The 25,686-nt window shown below is 38.4% G+C and overlaps 1 protein-coding gene across 1 annotated transcript; it reads left to right on the top strand.

Moving 5' to 3' along the window:
• Positions 1–3,545: 3,545 nt before the first annotated feature.
• Positions 3,546–22,740, top strand: tbc1d13 (TBC1 domain family, member 13). The gene is made up of 12 exons (XM_028601747.1): positions 3,546–4,033; positions 6,325–6,398; positions 6,484–6,524; positions 13,859–13,920; positions 14,782–14,881; positions 15,912–15,994; positions 16,258–16,417; positions 17,410–17,620; positions 18,877–19,040; positions 20,428–20,588; positions 21,938–21,995; positions 22,107–22,740. The coding sequence occupies exons 1-12, from the start codon at positions 4,011–4,013 to the stop codon at positions 22,170–22,172; spliced, it is 1,203 nt and encodes a 400-aa protein (XP_028457548.1). The 5' UTR covers positions 3,546–4,010; the 3' UTR covers positions 22,173–22,740.
• Positions 22,741–25,686: the final 2,946 nt, after the last annotated feature.

Genomic DNA, 25,686 nt, shown 5'->3' with positions numbered 1-25,686 from the left:
ATATATATATATATATATATATATATACTTGTCTGCCTTTTGCTATGTTTTGTATTGTGCTATGGACCGTTTTTTTTTGTATGTCCTGAATAAAGAATATGATGATGATGATACAGTTTTTTACAATCACTTTGGCACTAATTTCAGAACCTTGACGTCATTTTTCAAAACTCTAGACACAAAACTCACAACCAATGATCAAAATGTACATTTTTCAAAACTCTAACACTTTTTTCAATTGCTTGGATACAATACACATAAACCTAAGATCATTTGTTCATTTAACAAAGATCACCTGTTCAATATGACACAACTTAACATCAAAGTACTCCTATTTCAAAAAGCAATTCACACATTAAATTTCAGATGATTGTCTATTCATTCCATTACAATCATCTAACTATCAATTGATACAACTACTCAAAATGATAAGTAACTGTTGCATTACTCTCAATGCATAGTTGTATGGAAACAAACAATATTCCATGTTTAGATCATGAAAGTTTCAAGATAACGAGATTCATTGTCACCAATTAGCGTGGAGCATGAACCAATTAGACTACATGATCTATGGATGTAATATTTCATCATCCTTCTTTACTGTAATGTATTACTGTTTACCAGACACTGTTTCTATGGTCCCATGTACCAACTTTTCAGACTATTTACAGTATTGACAGTATTGCACTGTATGGATTCAGGCCCTTGGAATTTCTTGTCCAATTCTTCCAACTCGCTACTGATGATTTAGATATTAATTTACAGTAGTGAAAAAATTAGGACACCCATGCTAAAGTTGACTAAAAAGAGGAATAAAAAAATCATCTTTTGCAAATTGATCTTAATGCCTTAATTTAAAAAAATGAGGAAAAATCCAATCTTTAAGGACACCAATTTTCTTTGTGAATGAATAATGTATCGTAAATAAATAAATGTTCTTCCTTAAAATACAGGGGGCATAAATAAGTACACCCCTATGTTAAATTCCCATAAAGGCCGGCAGATTTTTATTTTTAAAGGCTAGTTATTTCATGGATCCAGGATACTATGCATCCTGATAAAGTTGCCTTGGCCTTTGGCATTAAAATACCCCCCCCCACATCATCACATACCCTTCACCATACCCCCCACATCATCACATACCCTTCACCATACCCCCACATCATCACATACCCTTCACCATACCCCCACATCATCACATACCCTTCACCATACCCCCACATCATCACATACCCTTCACCATACCCCCACATCATCACATACCCTTCACCATACCCCCACATCATCACATACCCTTCACCATACCTAGAGATTGGCATGGGGTACTTTCCATAAAATCATCTCTATATGCAAATGAAACCATCTATTAGACTAACTGAAATCAAACCATGCCAATCTCTAGATATGATATATATATATATATATATATATATATATGTGGGTGTGTGTTGCAAATGAGAATTTGTTCTCAATCAACTTACCTGGATAAATATATATATATATATATATATATATATATATATATATATATATATATATATATATATATATATATATATATGTACTTATACCACATTGGTCTGTAGTATTCTCTCTACTACTGCAGTACTTTTACAGGGATGTATTTACTTGTAGTGCCATAATGAAACATGTATCATCTATTTTGTACTACAATATTTAATGATTGTACGAATGATGACCCAGTGAAACTATGGGTAGCCTGTGTGTGGGTGATCTAAAGTAATGTTTCAATGGTATTTCACAATATATTTGTTTTTTGAACCAGTGATTGTGCAAGTTCAAGACTTCTTTAGAGATATGAATGCACAATCCAATGTTTTGAACATTGGATAGCCTGTGTTACAAGTGATGACTGTTTTGAGTTTTGTGTCTAGAGTTTTGAAAAATCACATCAAGGTTCTGAAATTAGTAGCAAAGTGATTGTAAAAAACTGTAATATTTGGGGACGTGGTTGGATGAAAGACTTACATCGAAACATCATATAGAGCATAATGTAAAAAGGTTCTAAATCTAATGAGGATGATCACTGGACAGTGTTGGGGAGCAGATTTGATGTACACAAATAAAGCTTTAATAAGATCTACCATAGACTATGGATGTGTAGTTTATAGTTCAGCATGCAAAACTTCTTTAAGAAAACTTGAGAGGATTCAATTCAAAGCTATAAGAATCGCTTTATTTGTTTTACAAACAACCCCTACATGTGCTTTATTAGTAGAATCAGAAGAATCCACTCAGTCCAAGGTATGTTAAATTGTCTCTGACATACTGGGTTAGGTTGTTGGGAAGTATTAATAATCCAGCAAGTTCAGTTCTTAATGTTTGCTGGGAATATCAATCAAAATCAAAAGGGTTCGGTTGTAACATCAACAGTATAGCAGAACAATATGGAATTAAAGAACTGAAATGTAGTCCTTCACTGGTTCTAAGTGCTATTCCCCCATGGATTCTTCCATCACCAGAGGTTAACAGTGAACTATTGAAAGGAAAGAGAGAGTATCCAAATGATCAAAGTTTTGCAGCATATTGCCAGGGATATATAAAAACATCATTCTATGGATATGTTAAAATATATACAGATGGATCAAAAGATCCACAAAATGGGCATTGTGGTATTGGGATATATATTCCAGAATTTAACAAAAGAGATGGATTTAGGTTAAATAATTTTCTATCTGTATACTCTATTGAGATGAGTGGGATAATAACAGCTCTTAGGTGGATTGAAGAGGTTAAACCATTGAGAGCTGTAATCTGTACAGATTCCATGGCAGCTATTCATAGCCTAGATACAGGTCACTCATCAAGGGAAGATTTGATTATTGAAATTAAACATTTACATCTCAGGAACCTTGGAATCAGTATTCAGTTTTGTTGGGTTCCAGCTCATATAGCCATTAAAGGAAACGAAGAGGCTGATAAAATTGCAAAAAAAGATGCTGAAAAACAAATATATAGGAATTAATGTTCCAATGGGGAAGGGTGAAGCCAAATCCATAATTAAATCTGAAATTATAAAAAAGATGGCAAAATGAATGGGAGGCAGAGTTTATTGCTAGACATTAGCATAAAATACAGAAGAATGTGACCTGGAAAAGGAAGAAGTGGTCTATACCAGACTTAGATTAGGTCACACAGGATTGAATGCTACCTTACAAATAGTAGGAAATGGTAATGGCTTATGCATAGAATGCCATGACAAAGAAGATGTGGATGTACTTTTTGCATGTGAGAAATATAATGATAATAGAATACACTGGCAGGAAATGGAAGGAGAGAACTCAATACATGATATACTTGAAGAAAAGGGTATGACAAGGGAGAGACTTGAAGCTTTATTTATTTTTTCTTAATAATACTGGTATAATGAAAAGTATATAAGGTTTTTATTTTTGTTTGGTTGTTTGTTTTTTATTAATACAAGCCAGTCTATGAAGCTTGTGGTATTACACACTCCTGTACAGTTGGTGGCGGTCTAATATAAAAGTAGTAATCTGCCAAGAAAAAGAAGAAGAAGAAGAAGTTTTTGTCAGGAGGTAACGTCGTGGAACGTTGTGTCACTTTCCTGAGAATGTAGCCTCTTGTAACTTAGTGCAGGAACATATAGTATTGCTTTCTACAGACAGCACATAGAAGCAGGCGATGCAATAACAAGCAGCTGTGACAATTAGCGCACCTACATCTGGATTTGGTCTATTACGGTACATATATTAACATGCATAATGTTACGGTATGTTTAGAAAAGCCTTTTTACAAGAAAGACTTGAAGTAAAAGCTACGTTAATGAATGGCATTTTGGTAAAGGAACAATCCTAACACGAGCCCACTCACTGGCACGCGCTAGCTGACTACTCTGGATCCAAACAGCGGTGGCGGTGCCTGCCCACTGTGTTGTTGTGAAGACGGAAGTGATAGGAGGACTTTCCTCTGGCAAATAATTCATTCCTTTTTGGTACCAGTTAAAGGAATACACCGTCGCCTGCCCAGACATGACTACTGCGTACAGAAACAGGTGGGACACGTTGAAATCTTTTGTTATTTGCATGGGATGCAGGTCACGCGGACAGTCAAAACCAGTGCTAATGTTACATTGTTTATTTTAGCAGCTAGCACCCTAACCGCACATTGGTATTAACTTCAGTGTTAAGCTAGCAGCAACAGCAGCTCAGCTAAGCAAACATACGCGAAGTTTAAGCTTGAGGCAATTATGCAAAAACGTTCTGTTCGTTGCTGATGTGACTTTACATTTAATGTCAAAAACAGTGAGCCTTTACAAGTTAACGAACACCGCGACTTCATTTTTAAATGACTAACGTTACGCTAGCTCCCTGTTAGCACATCAGCTGACACACCATACTTCCTTTTAACCCAATTGGCTAACAATTACCTATCATCCAGCTATCTATATTTGCTGACCGTGTAAGGGCGAAGGTGGAAACATATGTGACTTATTTCCAGTTAAATTGTCGTCCTGACGTTGAATTAGCTAATGTCAAATTAGCCATACCATGCCTCCTTGGAAAAACGCATTGGTCTCAGTTTAGAGACACTATCTCAACTATGATCGATTGAATTTAGTTTTATTTCTTAATAGGAAAATTAATGTACACTGTTGCAGTTAACAAGGCCCCATAGACTTCAAACATTATACAAAAAAAACTGACAACCTCATTTATTGATCAAAAGAGATATTTTTTACCATATGGTGCTTAAAATATAATCTTAAATACTGGGTACATCTGTTGTTTCTAAATTAAAAATTCTCTACCCACAGACACACACACACACACACACACACACACACACACACACACTTTAGCAACATAGTTATTGAAACTTTCATGCCAATAAAGCCCCTTTTGAATTTGAGAGAGAGATTCACAGCAACCATAATAATAATAATAATAATAATAATAATAGCAATACTAGCAGTAATGATAATACAACTATAACTAATAATAATACAAGTTATATGCTTAGAATCCAAAAAGGATCCTTGTCAAAATGATCTGTGCCCAGTGCATGATTAGAGAGGTCACAGTGAGTTGTGTTCATAATTTGTGCTGTTAGTTATTGCCCAGTTCTAGATACAATGTGTTTTATTAGCTGTTAGTTTCACCCTGCTTCCAATATTCAGGGTTTTCCCTACCGATATAAGTCTAAGGCGGAGCACCCTTATCTGTGTTAGGCACCACCTAAGCCAAATTAGTTTAACTAAATTACTTTTCTCAGGTGAAATGATTGGTCCTCAGTGGATTTCTTAAAAAGTTAGTGCATAACGTTTTTTATATTAAGTGTTCTAAGCGATGTCACACGTTTTTTAGGCTACCACATTTTTTGTCACATACAGAAAACATCTCCTCACTATCCGCGAGCTGCCTGTCCCCTGAACACACTGTAAAAGAACGCGGTCTCTGCAGACAGCCCAGGCTCCACAAACGCCAACAAAAACAAACTGCGCCAACCTGCACCACGAAACATAACTGTGTTCCAGCCAATAACTGACAAGGAGGATTTGGGGGTGGGGGGTTAGTACGCGGAAGCACGGAAGGGAGGGTGAGGGGCTAGCCTCCGTTTTGTTTGACAATGTTAAATTCAAGTCATTGAATTGTCGTCCGGTGACTTTTGCACGTAGAAACTTGAGAATCTTTTTTAATCCTCCATGTCCTCCTTGGCTACTAGCAACTGCGTGGAGGGGTTTGTAGGCTTGTATCATGTGGATGCGCTGGAAGTTTTGTTGTCATTACTTAGAATTCCTCATGAAACAGAAACTACGCACCATAGCTTTAAGCATGTTTTGAATTTAAACTTTTTAAATGGTATTTATTTATTATCTGCTCTAGCTTTTCCAACGTTTTAGATGCAGATATGGTAATAATAATGGTCCAAAATGATGTCCTATTGCTATTTCGTTTTATTGAAAAACTTAAACCCCCTGCCAAATATGTACACTTAAGACTTACACAAACCTAGGAAAAACACAGGTCTTTATGCTAAGCTAAACTAATCAGCTCTTGGCCTTTGCTTCATACTTATCACACAGACATGAGAGTGGTATTGATCCTTTCATCTAATCCTCTGCAAGAAAATGAACAAGTATATTTCCACAAATGTCAAACTGTTCTTTTAAACTTATTGTAACTAAAGATTTAGGACTTCATGACAGAGAAAGCATATTTTCATTTAAACCATGTTTTAACAGTTGTTACATTATGTTCATAATAGTATAAGAGGTATTTTTTCACTGAGCAGTAATTCAGATAATAAATTGGTCCTAAATACAAGTTTTTTTTCTTATTTCAGAATACAGGAATTCAATGTAGCCTTGAGTGAAGAAAACATAAACTTGAAGACACTGAGGGAGCTGTGCTTCAATGGTAACTTTCACACCTTAATGTTTTTCTTTTTGTGTATATATTTTATTGTTCTGTATTTGACCATCGCTTTCTTTATCCAACTCAGGAATCCCATTTGAAGGAGGCATAAGAGCACTTTGCTGGAAAGTAAGTTGCCCTGCCTCTTTGTTGTTTTAGTAAACTTTTGTGCATGGCATATGAAACTTAATCATTAGCATAATCAACAACCCCCAAACTTCTACTGTATATTTCAATTTCAAAGTTTTATTGTCATTTGCACATTCAGAAGTAGGCTTTACCATTAGGCAAAGGTAGGCAATTGCCCTGGGCCCCAAACTACCAGGGACCCCATTAACACCTATTAAACTTATGGTTAAGCTTTAAAAATCTAAAAATCCATACGCTAAAATGCATGGATGTCTGACAAGACCAATTGGCATCAACAACCCCCTTTCACTTCATTGTACTGTAGAGTTGTATGCAGGGATGGAAATAAACGTTTTTGTCCACCTGCGGGTGGATTCCAAAATCTACCAGCCACTCAACTTTTCAGCAGGGGTTGTAGCCGATTCTGTGGTCTGTCCCAGGACCAGTGGTCTCTTGCAGGGACCATTGGTCACAACCACTAGGGGCGCTAGAGACACTGGTTGCGACCAGCTCCTCAGTGGTCTTCCCTGTGGTCTGTGAAGCGGCTTTAGTATTGTCAAACCCTTTCCTGTCGTTTTGGCAGCACTGTTAGCTGGATAAATGTCAGAGATCACAATCTTTCGTCTATAAAATACACTATATCATATATATTATGATTATTATTGTTATTATTATGGAGATCCGTGTGGTCAGGACCAGCTGGTCTCTGGCACGGACCAGTGGTCACAACCACTAGGGGCGCTAGAGACACTGGTTGCGACCAGTGGCACAGTGGTCATTACCAGCATCTTACTGGCACAAAGAGCACTAAAATTACTGGTCCTGACCACCTCCTCTGTGATCTGTTCTGTTGTTTGGACCAGTTTAGTGATCTGTGGAGTGTTTATTTTTAATACAACTTTTCACGTTTCTCAAAGTGTGAGCAGAGTCGCCTAATGTGAGAAGCCATAATAGTTTGTCTATCCAATGCTACTGATCACTATTATTAATAGAAATCATAATAACAATGATTAAATTATTATTATTAGTCGTAGTTGTATGAGTAGTACTATCGACTATGCAAGTCCATGTCTTCCATTGAGAATTGAAGATTCATTTTCAATTGGTTTTTCGATCATGCCATGGCTACATGGCCACTGCCTTTAAACTAATGAAATGAAATAAACGGTTGGTGATTCAGTTCCTGGCCAATAAGAAGCCATTTCCAATTTTGATGCCAGGTGTGATCATATTGATCATATGCATATATCATATAAGTATTTTTATTGCTTTAGAGAAGATACAGTGCAACATTACAATGTCAATAACAAGACCTCTTTCAATGAACCCCATCCCACCCACAACAAAACCTTGAGGAAAGGAAAGCTAAAGAAACAAAAAATAAAAAGTAATAAAAACAGCTTTCTTCTATTACTCCATCCATCTTCGTCCGCTTATCCGGTGTCGGGTCGCGGGAGGAGCAGCTCCAGCAGGGGACCCCAAACTTCCCTTTCCCGAGCAACATTAACCAGCTCCGACTGGGGGATCCCGAGGCGTTCCCAGGCCAAGTTGGAGATATAATCCCTCCACCTAGTCCTGGGTCTTCCCCGAGGCCTCCTCCCAGCTGGACGTGCCTGGAACACCTCCCTAGGGGGCGCCCAGGGGCATCCTTACCAGATGCCCGAACCACCTCAACTGGCTCCTTTCGACGCAAAGGAGCAGCGGCTCTACTCCGAGCTCCTCACGGATGACTGAGCTTCTCACCCTATCTCTAAGGGAGACGCCAGCCCCCCTCCTGAGGAAACTCATTTTGGCCGCTTGTACCCTGGATCTCGTTCTTTCGGTCATGACCCAGCCTTCATGACCATAGATGAAGGTAGGAACGAAAACTGACCGGTAGATCGAGAGCTTTGCCTTCTGGCTCAGCTCTCTTTTCGTCACAACGGTGCGATAGATTGAATGTAATACCGCACCCGCTGCGCCGATTCTCCGACCAATCTCCCGCTCCATTGTCCCCTCACTCGCGAACAAAACCCCAAGGTACTTGAACTCCTTCACTTGGGGTAAGGACTCATTCCCTACCTGGAGAAGGCATTCTCTTCTATTACTCATGATAGCAAATAGTGTAATCAGTGTGCTTCACAAATCTTAGCAGTTATTAAGAGGGACGTATAGTAAGTCTTTCAAAGTAAGCCAGTAAAGGATCCCAGTTTTTGTAAAATGTTCTGGTTAATCCTCTAAGAAAGTATTTGATTTTTTCTATTTTTAGAAACATCATAATATCAGAAAGCCATGTGGAGGCTTTTGGTGGTGTAGATGTTTTTGTAGTATTCTCCATCGTGCTATTAAGGTGACAAAAGCAACAACACTTTCCTTCCCATTGGACCTTACAATATCACCCCCTTTTACCCCAAACACGGCCATTGTAGGGCTAGGTTGTAGATCTAAATCAAAGGCTTCATTTAAGACCTCAAATATTGAAGCCCAGAACTCTCTCAACCTGGAACATGACCAAAACGTGAAGTAAATCTGCTCTGTCCATTCTACATTTTTCACAGATGTCATCCATGTCAGAGTATATTTTGGCCAGTTTAACCTTACTGTAGTGCATACAGTGAAGAACTTTAAACTGAATCAAATTCAAACGTGCACAAGAAGAGGTCGCATTCACCCAGCTTAGAGCTCTGTCCCATATAGCATCTGATATATTTGTCCCTAACTCTTCTTCCCATTTTGCTTTGATAGGATCCATGGATATACTGTAAAGTGAGATTTGAGACTCATTACTTCACAGAGCAACTTAGAGAACTATGCAAAGAGTATTCCTCTTCCACAAAGCCGAGCCAGATGTTTGATGCCCATGATGTTAAGGCAGAGTTCAGAGAGTTAAGACAAATAAGAGCATGGGCCTGATTCTATTACAGGAAGATTGCTAAAGCACTGTTCAGAACAGCTTTGTGTTGTGTTCTGTAATATATTTAGGATATCTCTGGAGCAGTGAAGGGTCCCAAAGTTATGGAAGGAGTCTAATGTTGTTCCGGTGGCTAAAAGCGGAAACCCTAAGGTGCTAAATGACCTTAGACCAGTGGCATTGACTTCACTGGTCATGAAGTCATTTGAAAGGCTGGTCAAAATGGAACTGATAACTATGGTGGAGGAGGCTTTAGACCCCATGCAGTTTGCATATAGGGCAGGGATGGGGGTAGAAGATGCCTCAATCACTTTACTTAACTTTCTGTATAAGCACCTGGAAGGTCCTGGCACTCATGCCAGACTTTTATTTATGGATTTTTCATCAGCTTTTAATACAATTCAACCACATATTTTAGCTTGGAAACTGCATACCTATTTTAATTTTGATGTAAATTTTGTCGGCTGGATTGCAGATTTTTTAACATGTAGATCTCAGAGGGTTAGGGTTAATGGCTTTCTGTCAGAACAGCGCTCCTCTTCCACTGGCTCTCCTCAGGGCTGTGTCCTGTCCCCGTTGCTGTACATTCTTTACACCAATGACTGTAGAAGCCAGCATGAGAACAGGCACATTCTGAAGTTTGCTGATGATACAGTCATCATTAGCCTGCTCCGTAAAGATGAATCTGAGCATGGGCCAGTTGTGGATGAGTTTGTCCAATGGTGTGATGAGGCCTTTCTCCAATTAAACTCCACAAAAACCAAGGATATGGTCATTGATTTTAGGAAAGTATTCCTCCCACCATCTAAGACTTTATTAAGGGAACTGAAATTGAGTTTGTTGAACATTACAAGTATCTGGGAACTGTCGTTGATAAAAACCTGAAGTTTGATGTGAATAGTGATGCAGTCTGTAAGAAGGGACAGCAACGTTTGTACTTCCTTAGAAGTTAAACACTTAATGTAGATAGGAAAATGATGTCCTTATTTTATAAATCTTTTATTGAATCAGTTCTTATGTTTGCCATGATTGCTTGGTATGGTAACCTTAATATCAGAGACATAAACCACCTAAGCCATATTGTAAAGGTGGCTAGTAAGGTGTTTTCACAGTCCCCTTTGATGGTTATCTTTGACCAGCAAGTTCTTCACAAAGCCCGGTCTATATCTATAAACCACCCCCTTCACTCTTTGTAGTAGTAGTAGTTGTAGAGTTTGTAATACTCCCATCAGGTCGCAGATTTAGAGTACCTCGGTTTAAGACCAGTAGGGGTAAAAACTCCTTTGTCCCATGTGCAATAACTCCGCTTAATTTGCACATGTTTGTTGTTTTTAGAGATTGTTCCAGTGGTGATAAATTCTGTTGTGTGTATTACACAGGAAATCTTTTTTGTACTCATGTCTTGTATTGTTGCCTCTATTTGTATGTGGCTTGAATGTGTTTCTTTTTACCTTTCACTTCTAACTGCATATCAAGTTTCCTTAACTAAACTGAACTGAACATAATTGAATTATATGTTAGAGATTTGGCCTCTTAAGGTTAGAGGGGTCTGAAGTATATCCTCCAGGTCAGAGTGCTCAGGCAATTGAGAAAATTATGAGACGTGTGTTTAAATGAAATGACGAACCTGAAGATATCTGAAAAAACTGGATTTAGTGATGTTGAATTTACTGACCAAGTCAGTGAAACTGAGAAAGATGTTACTTAGGAAAAAATCTTTACATGTTGAAAGGCCCATACTGTCCCACTGTTTGAAAGTATCGTCAATTTTAGCAGCCGTAAAAAGATGATTCTTACGCCGTAGGCTCATTCTAAAACCATAAAGGGGGGAAAATATGGTCTAGGGAGAGCAAGAGAGAATAATGGTTTCTTTAAAGCACTTTCAGTGCCCAGAAAAGTCCTATATAATTGTTTATAATCTGTCCTCTTCCTTGTTTATTTTTTCCTATGTTGTCATGAACTTAAATGTTTTCTATTATGCAGTCCACAATTGACATCCTGGCGAGATTTGAGGGTTTTCCAGATTTTATCCAGAAAAAAATCCTTTGAATGATCAGGTGATCAGGTGCTGGATCAGTCAAGATGATTCAACTGTTACTTTTGTTACTGTACTGTAGGCTACTCAGTTGAATTTTTAATTGAACTTTTACATTTTTTTATTTCATTTGATGTTGCTTTGTCAGTCAACTCTACATTTTTTCCTCCACTACATGTATTTGACTTTAGTTTCTAGATCAAGATTTGATGCAAAGGGTAATGTGACAAGCTTTTAAAATGCAACACATTGGTAAAGTTTAAACCAGTCAGGAAGACATGGACCTGCATAGTCGATAGTACTACTCATACAACTATGACTAATCATAATAATTTAATCATTGTTATTATGATTTTATTAATAATAGTGATCAATAGCATTGGATAGACAAACGATTATGGCTTCAATGTGAAAAGTTGTATTAAAAATAAACACTCCACAGATCACTCAACTGGTCCAAACAACCGAACAGATCACAGAGGAGGTGGTCAGGACCAGTCATTTTAGTGCTCTTTGTGCCAGTAAGATGCTGGTAATGACCACTGTGCCACTGGTCGCAACCAGTGTCTCTAGCGCCCCTAGTGGTTGTGACCACTGGTCCGTGCCAGAGACCAGCTGGTCCTGACCACACGGATCTCCATAATAATAACAATAATAATCATAATATATATGATATAGTGTATTTTATAGAGAAAAGATTGTGATCTCTGACATTTATCCAGCTAACAGTGCTGCCAAAACGACAGGAAAGGGTTTGACAATACTAAAGCCGCTTCAAAGACCACAGGGACCACAGGGAAGACCACTGAGGAGCTGGTCGCAACCAGTGTCTCTAGCGCCCCTAGTGGTTGTGACCACTGGTCCCTGCCAGAGACCACTGGTCCCAGGACAGACCACAGAATCGGCTACAACCCCCTCTCCAACTTTTTTGCCAGCCACATTCTTTTTTTTAAGTGGGTAACTGCATGTGAAAAATAATACAAGATTACATAAGGTCTCATGCAAAATATTAACATTATCTTTCTCTTAGCACACGCATACAGTGTTTCCACTAGGATTTATAGTCTTTGGATCAGAATAAAATCTGTTTTACTACTGTGAGTCTGTTCAGCTTTAATGTTGCAGATATCCCACAGAGCTAATGAACAATTCCAGATACATAACACATTTTGCATTGTGCATCTCAGATCACATTTTAACTCCCTATATTCACTACTACTGTAATTACTTAACATTGTGCCAAAATATGAACAATAACGTTGCCATCAGTGGGCTTATTTTTTCTAGCTAAACACCGCTCCAGCACATAGACGGTACCATAGAACAACGTTACATGATACAGCTGATTTAACATCACAGCTCATTTAACATACAATGTAGAAACAAAACAAAATGTTGAGGGAACATTACTACGTTTTTTCGTTTGTTTTGAAAAACGTTAAATAAAGATTGAAAAAGGTGGAGAACAACAGATGGGGAGGGCCCCCAAAATGCTAAATCCACCACTGCGCACAGTAAGGAAACATGTTTCCTTGTACAACGAAATTCTTCCTTTGCTGTCCACAGAATGCCAAGCAATGTAAAATCTACAATATATACTACAAATATATAAAATAAATAAAATAAAACCATTAAAACAATGTAAAAGGCATAACTACCTGACTACCTGTCCCACTCCATTTGGGGAAAGTATCATTCAGAAAAAAAATGCATAGCAAATAAAAACAACTTCTCACTGACCCCGTTTTCCACCTGGTATTAAGTGGACCGCTCTAAGTGCAGGTGAAAACGCTCTCAGGGCGCGTTGAGATCCGATCACAAAAACACATTCGGCCACATGTCCACATACACTATAGTAGTGAGAACGGGAATGTGTACTGGGCCACTTTAAAGACCACCTACTCAACTGTGACCGGGACTACATACTCATTCAAAGTATTTCTCATGTCACAGAAACCACTGGGTGAATGTAATGTGTCGACATTTTAATTCAATTCAATTTTATTTACGCATTATGAAAATGTTTACTGAATTAAGTGAGAATAAGAGTAATTTTCTCACTTCTTGACTTCTATAGAAACAGACTTCTTTTTACAACCAGTAAAGTCGGCCCCTGCTGGAAATGAGATAGAAAGCAGGTTTAAGGCACTTTTCAGACCTGTAAGAGTTGTCCATTATTTTTACAGTCTATGGTTTGAACACCAGATCACATAAGTTGGTATAGATGGCCTTGCTGGTGGATCCAGCAGGGTTAAAGATAGCTATGGAAAGTTTTGGGCATAATAAGATGTGGCATTTCAAGATTTCCATAAGACTGTGAAGTGGGACAGATAAGATTATTGCAAATTGTACATGCCTTATGTATATATATATCTGCAATCCTAAGTCATTGTTTCACTCTCTTTTTAGATCCTTCTTAATTATCTGCCTCTCGACCAGACGTTATGGGAGTCTTTCCTCAAAAAGCAGAGGTAAGGAGAACATGTAGACTTTTATTATGGTGGTCTCTCATGTGAAGAAACAAGCTTTACTATTGTTTCCTCCATTGTCCTGTTTATATTCGACCCAGCAGAGGAAGTTCCAATTCTGTTTGCACCACTGTTTTTCAGATTTGGCAGCAGAGAAAAAAACATGACAGTACATTTTAGTAAATATTTCTTATTTTCCTTTTTCTTTTTGTAAATTTGGGCAGAAATGAATTATTGCTTTCATTATCAATTCATCTTTTGATTTATCTTTTCAATTTACAGAGTATTTGTTCAGTCTATAACATGTCAGAAAATTGCCATCACAGTGTCGCGGAAGCCAGTCTGACCAAAAACCAAAACCCCAAAATATTCCATTTACAGTAGGGCTGGGCGATATGGTCTAAAAAAAAATAAATCCCTGAGGGCCCAGAGGGGAGCGTCAGCGGATGTTAAGGAGAAAACCCATTTTCATTTAAACAAGTCGACGTTAACTACACATTTGAGTTAATCAATAAAATCGATTTATCGCCCAGCCCTAATTTAAAGTCAACCAGGACTACTGTGTAAAACACATTCTGAATCTTACTGGGAATATTCCTTCTAAAATAAAGGTTAAATCAAAAAATGAAATTCAACTCCCATTTTAGAAGCTGAAAACAGAGAATGTTTTGTGTATTTATTTTCATACTTGCAACAACATTGGTACAAGTTTAAAGTCTGTACAAATCACAGTTTTTCAAATATTGCTTGATTATCAAAGCACTTAACTAATTATTCAACTAATTTGGGGATACTTCAAAATAAGTTTTGAAGTAAATTTGAAGTTTTCACCACTTTTTACCTTTTGTTCCATGTCTCTCATAGGGAGGTGTACTCCCAGTTCCTAAAAGAAATGATCATCCAGCCTGGTATTGCCAAAGCCAACTTGGGCCTTTTCAGAGAAGATGTGACTATGGAGGACCATGTGAGTCAAGCCTCCCTCTTGTTTAAGTTTAAGTGAGGCCTGATTCAATGAAGCTACATGCATTTTGAAGTAAAGGCATCTCAGTGATCCTAATCTTAATCCTAATGGCTGCTGTCATTCTCTACAGAAGTAAGTGAAAAGCAATAGGAAATTCATGCAGGAGTATGCTTATTAGAAAAGCCTTAAAAAGGCACTCTAAAGTGTGATATATACTTCTATGTAAAATCTAGGCCATGGCTACATACGTAGGTACGGGGAGACCTATATATACATTTCTTTTGCGGGGTGCAAATGTTCCACCAAAATAAGTTCCTTCCCGAGTCTATTTTGCAGAGCCACCGTCGCTGCGTACGGAGCTTAGCGCCGCCCAAGGCGATTGTGATACTGTACATGCCTTCTGCACGTGTGAACAGACACCCATTGTTTTAGAAACCAAACCATGTGAGCTTCCACTTTCTGTGTCCAATTTTCGGTTGGACTAAAGGCATAAGAATTACAATAAAATGCCGTTATTATGTATATTTGGATCAGCAGCAGCTTCCAGACCATCTGTGTACTTAAATATTGTTTAGATTTAGGGTTTTGGCATGAGACCCATGCTTTCAGGCTCACGCTCTCACACAGCCCAGGCAAATGTCAGGCCAAATAAGAAAAAAACACAAAGCTTTCCTGAAAAATATAGCTGTAAACTGTAAGTTACAGGGGTTTCAAAAACTATTTAGACACACTTTGTGTTGTAGATTTAATTTTAAATGAATATTTGCCATTTTTGCCCATCCATCCACCCTCAACAATCCATAATGGCAAAGTAAAAATATGTTTCACACTGGCGCAAAATTCTCTCTACACACACACACACACACACACACACACACACACACACACACTCCCACAAACGTGCACCTTTCCAATATGTCTTTTATTCACAGTGAGAAGAGATGACATACATACTATACCCAAATAGTGTAAGAAGTCGCTTATTACTGGGGTAGTAATTTGTCGTGTCTGTGATTCATTTGATTTTTTTCAGCCTCTAAATCCAAACCCAGACAGCAGGTGGAATAACTATTTCAAAGATAATGAAATTCTACTACAAATTGACAAGGATGTAAGGTATGACTTTGGAAGATTCTATTAGTTTGTTCTCGATTTTGTGTGTATATAAATGTGTGTGTAGATAGATAGATAGATAGATAGATAGATAGATAGATAGATATATATATATATATATATATATATATATATATATATATATATATATATATATATATATATATATATATATATATATATATATATATATATATAGAGAGAGATAAAGATATATAGATATAGATAGATATAGATATGTGTGTGTGTGTCACGTATGTTTGCAGGCGGTTGTACCCAGACATGGCGTTCTTCCAGCGTCCTACAGATTACCCTTGCCAGCTTATCTTGGACCCTCAGAATGATTATGAGACGCTGCGTCGACGAGTCGAACAAACCACCCTGAAAGCACAAACTGTAAACCGCAACCGCAGTGGAGTCACCAATGTAAGTGTGTGTGTGTGTGTGTGGGGGGGGTTTGAACGTGTCCAGCATATTAAGTGCAGATGTAAGTACACTTTTGAACCACTCATCACATTGCCGTGAATTGGATCCACCGCACAGCACTTATTTTAAAAGAAAATACGTCCCTTTTAAAGCTGGTTAGCCTGTTACTCCGGTTATTTCCTTCAAAGCTATGTAGCATTTAAAAGGCTATTTTTTAATCAAAGTCCAGCGCACTGCTCACTCCATATAAAACGTTAGATTACATCACTTCCAGCCATCTTCACTGAGAACAAAAAATCTCCTCCAAAACTCCTGTGCTAGCTGTGTAAACACCCTCTGAGCTTCCAGTCCTGGCAGCACGGCTAACTAGCTCTACAGTTACAGCTACAGTTAGCCTTTAGCCTTACTTTAGCAACAAGGAAGAAGAAGAGATACCGTTTTGAATAAAATTGCATTTTACACTCTGTTGGTACATATTACACACGGGCCCGAAATACACACGCGCACAAACAGGACCTTATACATGCACTAATTGGAGAGAGATGTAGAGTGAGGGGGCTGCAGAGCCTTGCTCAAGGGCATCTTGGCAGTGAACTTGCACCTCTCCAGCTACCAGTCCAATGTCAGTAGTCAACCTCTGTTTCCCAAGCCAGGTACCTAGGGAATGAGCTACTCTTCCCCCCCCCAACTGCTTTAACTGCATACAGAAGCACAGACTCTCAAGTATTGCTTTGAGAAGAAGAGCTTCAAACGGGACAGTAGTTAAGACACTGTTAAAAAATACTTGAACTCCTAAGAATATTGATTACCTGGTTACGGGACAGTGATTATCACTTGCCTCCGTACTCTTTTCCGTTAACATCTCATCTTCTTTTTCCTATATAAATATCTTTGTTGGAAACAAACCCTGTATGTGCTATATATAACATCTTCTTTTTCGTATATACATATATTTGTTTAAAACAAACAAAAAACTGAATCTACTCTCCCAGGTCAGCTCCCCTGGAAAGGCATTTAACTTGTATCCATCTAACGAATATGAAGTGCTGCCCAATGGGAGTGAAGCACACTGGGAGGTGGTGGAGCGAATCCTCTTCATCTATGCCAAACTCAACCCTGGGATTGCCTACGTACAGGGCATGAATGAGATCGTTGGGCCAATTTACTACACCTTTGCCACGGACCCCAACAGCCAGTGGAAAGGTTGGTAACATTTGAAATGAATATATTAACATTTGGGTTTTTTCATGTGTTGGGAATAAACATTACAAGAAGGTGAAGTCCGCACAACAGCTTAATGCTCCGGACAAATACTGTAATAGTCCAATTAAGGGACACAACAGCTGTGCTATCACAAAATACCGCACTGTGTAGTGTGTTCGCCATTTTGTTGTGGTGTTCGAATTTACGCAAGGATGTGTTTTCAGTGAGTGTCGGAAATCTTGTTTGGCCGTTCCCTATATAGTTGACTATTTAATAAACACTATATAAGGAATAGTGAGTGAGTGAATGAGGGAGCGGTTTTGAACACAGCTAACGTTTCTGCCCACAATTTGGCCTTCCTCAGGTGTATTTGATTGCGTCGACCCATGACCCTTATCTGTTTTCATCACATCACATGATCAGAGGTCAAAAATACACATACTTTGAAATTCTATTCAGACATAGATGTAAATACTAATACTATTCAGATTGAGCAATTAAAATGACAAAATAATGACCTCACGGTTTCACTTTACAGTTAATGCATGAACCTGTTTCAGACTAGCAGACTCCAGCGGGTGTGACTCTTAAAAATACAATTCAAATTGCTAGCACAACAATTTAAGATGGCTACACATTTTTCAAAAGGTGACCATGAATAATTGTGACACAATGATCAAAATGAGCAGTTTAAAATAGGGCTTGTTAAGATGACAAAACACTACAGACAACTTAAGTGTCGAAGATTAAAAATAGTTGCAATTTGGCGCAAAAGACAATGTCAAGCCAACAGTTGAGGCAGCCACTTTTTCCACTATTTGTGGTCTGCATGCTCATTTCTTATGTCTCTATTGGAAGATTACAAGTGAGTGTGACTCTTACAGCTTGTAAAATGAAACCGTGAGGTCATTATTGTGTCATCTTAATCGCCCAATCTGAATAGTATTAGTGTGTACATCTATATCTGAATTGTATTTTAATGCATGTGTATTTTTCGCACATCCCATGACCTCTGATCAAGTAATGCAATGAAAACAGCTGAGGGGCATGGGTCACTGCAATCAAATACACCTGAGGAAGGAAGCCCAGATTGTGGGCCCTATTTACACTATTAAAGTATTTTTCCCGGAGCATTAAAGCTGTTGTGAGGACTTCACCTTCTTTGGACATTCACTTTTTTTGTCCTGCACCAGCAACTCCATGGATGTGCACAACATTGTCTTTTTTTTTTAATTGCTGTCTGCTTCATTGTTCAGAGCATGCTGAAGCGGATACATTCTTCTGTTTCACCAACCTGATGTCGGAGAACAGAGACAACTTCATCAAGAGCCTGGATGACTCTCAGTGCGGCATCACATACAAGATGGAGAGTGTGTACTCCATGCTCAAAGACAAAGACCTGGAGCTCTATTTAAAACTGGTATGGTCAAGGCCACATTCCCACTTTTTGCTCATTGTCTGTTCCTTTTAGGGAGCTATCGGGATGTTTTAAACTGCTCTCTCAGGCTTCCCTCTGAAAAATCAGTGATTCGAATTAGCAATTGAGGAGCCGCCAATTCAAACTGCATGTTATTAACTGTATCAGATAGTGTCCACTGGATCCACTACGTCACGCTCCGCCTCCCAAAGGCTGAATACTCTGTGATATGAGCGTCTCACAACTCCTCTCTCCGTTCTGCCATCCATCCGTGCAGCTGGAGCAGTTTGCATCCCTGAAGAATGAAATTCACTTGGGAATTCACTTCAATTTAATTTATAGTATCAAATCATAACATGAGTTATCTCAAGACACTTACTTACTACAGATAGAGTAGGTCTAGACCACACTCCAGAATTTACAAAGACCCAACAAATGCAACTATTCCCCCAAGAGAAAGCATTTGATGCAAAAGTGGCGAGGAAAAACTTCATTTTAGGCAGGAACCTCAGACTGACCCAGGCTCTTGGTGGGCTGCCATCTGCCAGTGCCGGTTGGGACACAGAGACACTGATACAGATATAGAGAAATATTATTCATAATAAGTATAGCAGTTGGTATAATAAACAGTGGCAGTTATATTAGTCTCCCTTTGCCAGACCTTCCTCCACAGCATTCCGGGATGGGAGAAAAACGTGCTCTGGTTTATTGGCATTTCTTTAAACCAATTACAATCGTCATGGGCGAACTTGTTTTGAGGAAGGATTAGGAAAACTTCTGTGATTCCAGCTTGTTAAATGTGACTAAGTTCTAGTTTATTCACTCCTCTGACAGTAAGCTGAATATCTTTTGAGATGTGGATAACACAAGACCTTTCAGGTTTTGGAAAACACATTTATTTATTATTTATGTCATTTTTGTAGACCAAACAACTAACCTTTAAATCAAGAAAATAATCGACAATGAAAATAGGGCTGCTTGTTGCAGCCCTAGAAAAATGCTCATCACAAGTTCACAGAGCCTAATGTGTGACGTCTTCAAAATTGCTTGGTTTGTCCAACCAACTGTACCAAACCCCAAAATATAGAGTTTGCTATCACACAAGATACAAGACAAGACAAAACAAATTTTAGAATTAATATTTAATGATACATTTCAAATGTTACTAACTTTGCCATTCTGAGTCTCAGAGTGGGTTGAATTTTTTTCTTCATAGTTAACTAATATTTAAATTTTTAAATCTATTACAGTTCAAAGTTATCGTTCCAATCTAACAAATCTATAACATATAGCTGTAACCCTTTTTTCAAATCTATCTTTAAAAGAACAATGATATGCCAGTGTCTTCTGTTTTCCCCTCATTTTATTTTATTTTTTTCTGTCCTCACAGGAAGAGCAGAACATCAAACCGCAGTATTTCACATTCCGCTGGCTGACCTTGTTGTTATCTCAGGAGTTCCTCCTGCCAGACGTCATCCGCATCTGGGACACCCTGTTTTCTGACCAGGACAGATTCCACTTCCTCATCCTGGTCTGCTGCGCCATGCTCATGTGAGCTTTTCACATTATCCTCCCTGTAGTCCTATAGCATTGATAACCTCCAGGGTGTGTTTTGTGAAAAAAGCAGGGGGGGGGGATGTTTTTTTTTGATCACGCACAACAATATAAAACATGAATTAAATCCCCCCTTTCAATACCATCGAATTAATGAATTGTTTATTTTCATGTCTGGCTGTTTACACAGCCCATCCATAGAGTTCCAACAGTTTGGTTCCGGAAGTAAAAATCCCATTGATTTTCTCCATAAGGATTTAAATTATCAGCCATAATGTCTAAACCATTCGAGGTAGACTGACCACGAGCTACGTGGTTGTGAAACGGAAGCTTCTGCTTCTGTAGAAGCTAGAAATCAACCTTGTTTTAAGAAAAACATGTCTTATCCGCAATCTTATGGAGAAATACTACACTACCCACAATCCTAAGCATAACAGCAACGTCTCTGAGTGGTCCAACTCGCTGTTACCATAGAAACGTTTACCGTACCTGCGAAACTGCGAATGGCTAGAGCGACGCAAGCTTCTGCCATTGAAGTCTATGATAGTTTCTGTACACGGTCTTCTTACCTTTCCCTTTTTGCCGTTTTTTTCAAAAACTGGTTGGCTTGGTTCCAGAATTCAAACTCTTTTATATAAGCAATATTCAAAACATCAATGAAACAATTGAATGGGGAAAAACACATCTGGAACCAGAGCCATTAAAAAAGTGGGCGGTCACTGTTGAGCTCTATTATAGGATTGTTCAGACACATTCAATGAACTTTCCTAGTGCTGACACTAACAAAATATATACAAAAAGGTTACAAGTATAAAACAAAAAAGATAAAGAGTAAATACAGGTAGGGTACTAACACAAAGTTAACATTTCAACATAAAACCCTTTCAGACCAAAATAAATTATAGTAGAAGTTAGGGCTGCGCAATATTTTGTATTATTTATTTTTTTAAATCGTCGTCAAAATATCAACTGGCGCACCAAACACATGGCAAAAGTCTGCGACACACCCAGAGAGTTTCTGCGTCAGCCAAAATCAAATATCCAACATCTGCTTAACGCAAGTTATGTCGTTATCGCGGTATTAAACAACGTTATAGCCTATAACATAGTTTTCTCATATCGTAGCAGCCCTAGTACAAGTACAAAATAAACAGATTACGAAGATACTGTAGGTATTCCAAATTAGAACTAGCTTTTGTCCCCACTGGGGATAAAAAATAATTCAGCAGAGACAGGGATATATAGACCAGAAATGGAGAAATCTCACCCCCGGAAAAAATCGGTACCCTGGATACCCCTGACTCTTTATGTCAATCATTGTTTCTGTTGTCTTCTCCTGTTCACAGATTAATCCGAGATAACTTACTGGCAGGAGACTTCACAGTCAACATGAGATCACTGCAGGTAAGGCTTTTTTTATTTTTTATAATACACCGTGAAACATAAAAACCCCAAAGCTTCATATGTAGACATGCAGCGGTGACGATGTTCTTATCACGATTTTTGTTTCTTCAGGATTACCCTATCTCAGATGTCCACACCATCCTGATCAAGGCCAAAGATCTGCAGGACAACTCCTAACCTGTTCCCTTTTTTTTTTTTTCTCCTGCCTTTTCTGCTCCGATGTGGTAGGTGAGAGTTTAAACATTACAAAACATTGTCACGTCAAACATGTACCATGGAAGGACTTGATCGATGAAGAGCTTGGACAGAAAACCCAGCATACTGCTTTGTACTTGATGTCTGATGATTGCTCAGTGGGGGACTGCCATGAAACCTTTTGAGGACAGGCTGAAACTATTCCTTTCTTGAAGCGAAGAGAAGATGCCACTTGCTTTTTGATGCATTATGGGAAAAGGCTACCTTGGTACGTGGTCCTCCTCCTCCTCTCACAGCCATCTCTCCCATGGAGACTTGTTGTGTTCAGATAATGATGATTGCACTGAACATCTGAGGGAGAGGGAGCCACATAAGTCCTACACTACAGATCTTAGTTTATCATGAAAACCTAGCAGAAATCTTTAACAACAGAGCCAAGGAATCAGATGGAGCAAATGTTTCATTGGGTTGAGCAAAGTGTTGTAACGCTGTCTGACGGCTCCACCGGTAGCTTAGCCTAGCACAGAACCTGCAGGTCACTGGTTCCAACTAGCCTACTGCTCCGAATAAGTGACAAAATAACGCCAACATGTTCCTATTTACATGTTGTGATTTGTAGAGTCACAGCGTGTACAAAAAACAATGTAACATGAGACAGACATCTTCTAACCGTAAACAAACCGGGAACTATACTCTCAGACAGGCTTGCTGCAAAGCAAATCATTCCGCCCAAGTACTATATTCTTCCGCCTGAGAATATAGTTCCCGGTTTGTTTACGGTTAGAAGATGGCTGTGTCTCATGTTACGTTGTTTTTTGTACATGCTGTGACTACAAATCACAACATGTAAATAGGAACATGTTGGCGTTATTTTGTCACTTATTCGGAGCAGGAGTAGGATTGCTGGAACCAGTCGCCTGCATGTTCTTTGCTGGCCTGATGCCGCTGGAGCCGTCAGACAGCCTTACAACACACACGGAGATGAGAAGGGTATGTATCAACTTGTCTAACTCTGGGGGTTACGGTGAATAAGGTCAATTCCCAATAAGTCGGTGTGTTCCTTTAAGATTTTTTTTAGAAGTTGGACGTTTTTAATGTAAGAAACTTGTATGCCTTATCTGTTTTAATCATGTGAAACAGGAGACAGTATTTCTGGGTACATTTTCTGTTTGGATAAAATAAATCAGAAGTGATGGGCCTGGCCTATCGAATATTTTATTATTAACATTATGTATCAACAGAATGCCTTTTGTCCCATTGGAAATTTGATTTGATGGATTTCCTTGTAAAGTCATATATTGCTTTGACAGAACAAAGTACAATTTCAAAGAACCATCTGAAGAGATTGTTGCTTTTCACACTGAACATTATTTACTGAGCTTTTTTCTCCAATCTGGGGTTACAAGTATCTCTATAGTAGCTTCATTACAATACTTTGTACCAAGGCCATGGTAAATCATTCCTTGTGATTGACCATAGGGGGTACGCTATTTACATGTGTGGCATAGCAGCACCATCTCTATTCATAAGTTAACTCCTAGTTGCAAGGCTGCTGGTTTCTGCTGTTCCTAGCCTACAGTAATTAGGCTCAGTATTGTTTTGAAATGTAGCAAATGTTAATGAAATACAATGCGGTTCCAACATTAGCACCATCTACTAGCCTAATCCTGGTAAAATATGCAAGTGGCAGGTAGATCTTCTTCTTTCACCAGCCAAAAAAACAATGTTGATCTATTGAGTGGCTGGTAAAATTTGAACATACACTAGCCATTTGGCGGGTGGACAAAAGTAAATTTTGGACTGGGTACCAATGCACAAATGAGTTTTGGTACAGATACTACAATTGTACTTTTTTTCATTACTATGAGAAACATAACTATGTTTTCCTACTATGACAAAAGACGCCTACATTTTAAAATGTTAATATGTCTAAATACAAAGCAGCTGGCTAAGAATTGTGCCTAAAACTTTGATTGACATTGGAATTATGTAATAAAAGAATTAAAGAAGCAGAACAGATCACTATTCTGACCAGACATTCAATGCCAACTGTTGATGCCTGACCGTTTTCAATCCTCTGTGCTAAGGATACATTTCAGTCAGTAACGTATAAATTGACATTTGAGAGCCGCTAATGAATCTACAGTTTGTTGGGGAAGGAAGTAGCATTTATTTTGTTTCCAACAATTATGTCAACACCACAAAATGTCCATTTAATGGGATGTGTTGAGTCAAATATTTGATCACTGGCAACATTGAAAATGGCCTAAGCTAGATAATTCCTTCACCCTGTGCTATTATAAAAACAACAAACACCAAACATAGGCTTAAACACTTAGCAACCACAAATATACATTATAATATACATTATAAAAAATGAGTGGAAATTGATTTTAAAGTAAGTCATAATATTTGCTTGTATATTGAAAGCTAACCTATGTTCAGATGTGATACCATAATACTAATTTGATGATGTTATGGTAGCTACAAAAGGCTACCATGACTGAAAATTGGGTATCAGTAAGAAAAATAAACAGAAATTTGGCCCAAGACAGCATGTGTGTATGGGGACTAGAAGATGTTGTATGCATGCCTCAGCAAAATGCATATTGTTGAGAAAAATGTGGTCAACTCTCTTATTGCTTATTTTAAATGTGAAACTTGTCAATCAGTGTTTCCCAAAGCCCAAGATACTAAAGATTTTCAGTTCACTGGCAAAGAGGATGGAAGAAACTAGAAAATATTTGCAACCAAAAATCAATTATCAAAACCGTTGGCAGTGAATTGAATAGTTGACAACTAATCAAGTAATCGATTAAACTTTGCAGCTCTATCTTATTGTTTAGCTAGCAGCATTTGTTGGAACAAAGGACATAAAAAGGACCGAAGTGGTAATGTTAAGCGCAAAAAAAGCCTCTTAACATGATTAGGACGAAACTCCCACTCTTTACCCTTTCCCTTTTTATCGGTTAGCTTACATAGCAAAAACGTAACAGTGGAGTGACAAGCAAGCTGAAGGAGCATGACTGAACAACATTTCAGTTCTAAACTCCTGTTTCACACTGGAAACAGGGCTACACCTGGTTGTTTTTTGAGGCAGTAAAAAGCCTTGTTAACCTGGAGTTAATATCTTAACTACTCCAGGGTTAATGGTGCAGCTTAACCTTTGGTTAAGCGCCATAATGTTCAGTAGGAACACCAGCACAGCTTGACAGTGTTTTGATTCCCATCCCTTGTATTATTGGATCTTGTTTTGTTCACATACTATATGATCTATATGGCAGACTGCTTGTGGCTTGATTAAGTCTAGATTATAATTTGAATGTAAATGTGTATCTGCAAATTTATGTCCAGTCACAAGTTTGGAACATGTTAATAAGGTTAAGGAGTTATTTTGCTGATTTAAAATCCAGCTCTGTGCCATGGCAGTGTTGGGAGTGTGTGCAGATGAACGGTGTTTAGCTTCCTCCTGTGGCTGCAGCGCACAGAGCTCAGT

This window comes from Perca flavescens, chromosome 16, assembly GCF_004354835.1.
Source record: "Perca flavescens isolate YP-PL-M2 chromosome 16, PFLA_1.0, whole genome shotgun sequence".
NCBI lineage: Eukaryota > Metazoa > Chordata > Actinopteri > Perciformes > Percidae > Perca > Perca flavescens.
The sequence above is the reverse complement of the archived record's forward strand: the minus strand, read 5'-3'. Positions and strand labels throughout refer to the sequence as shown.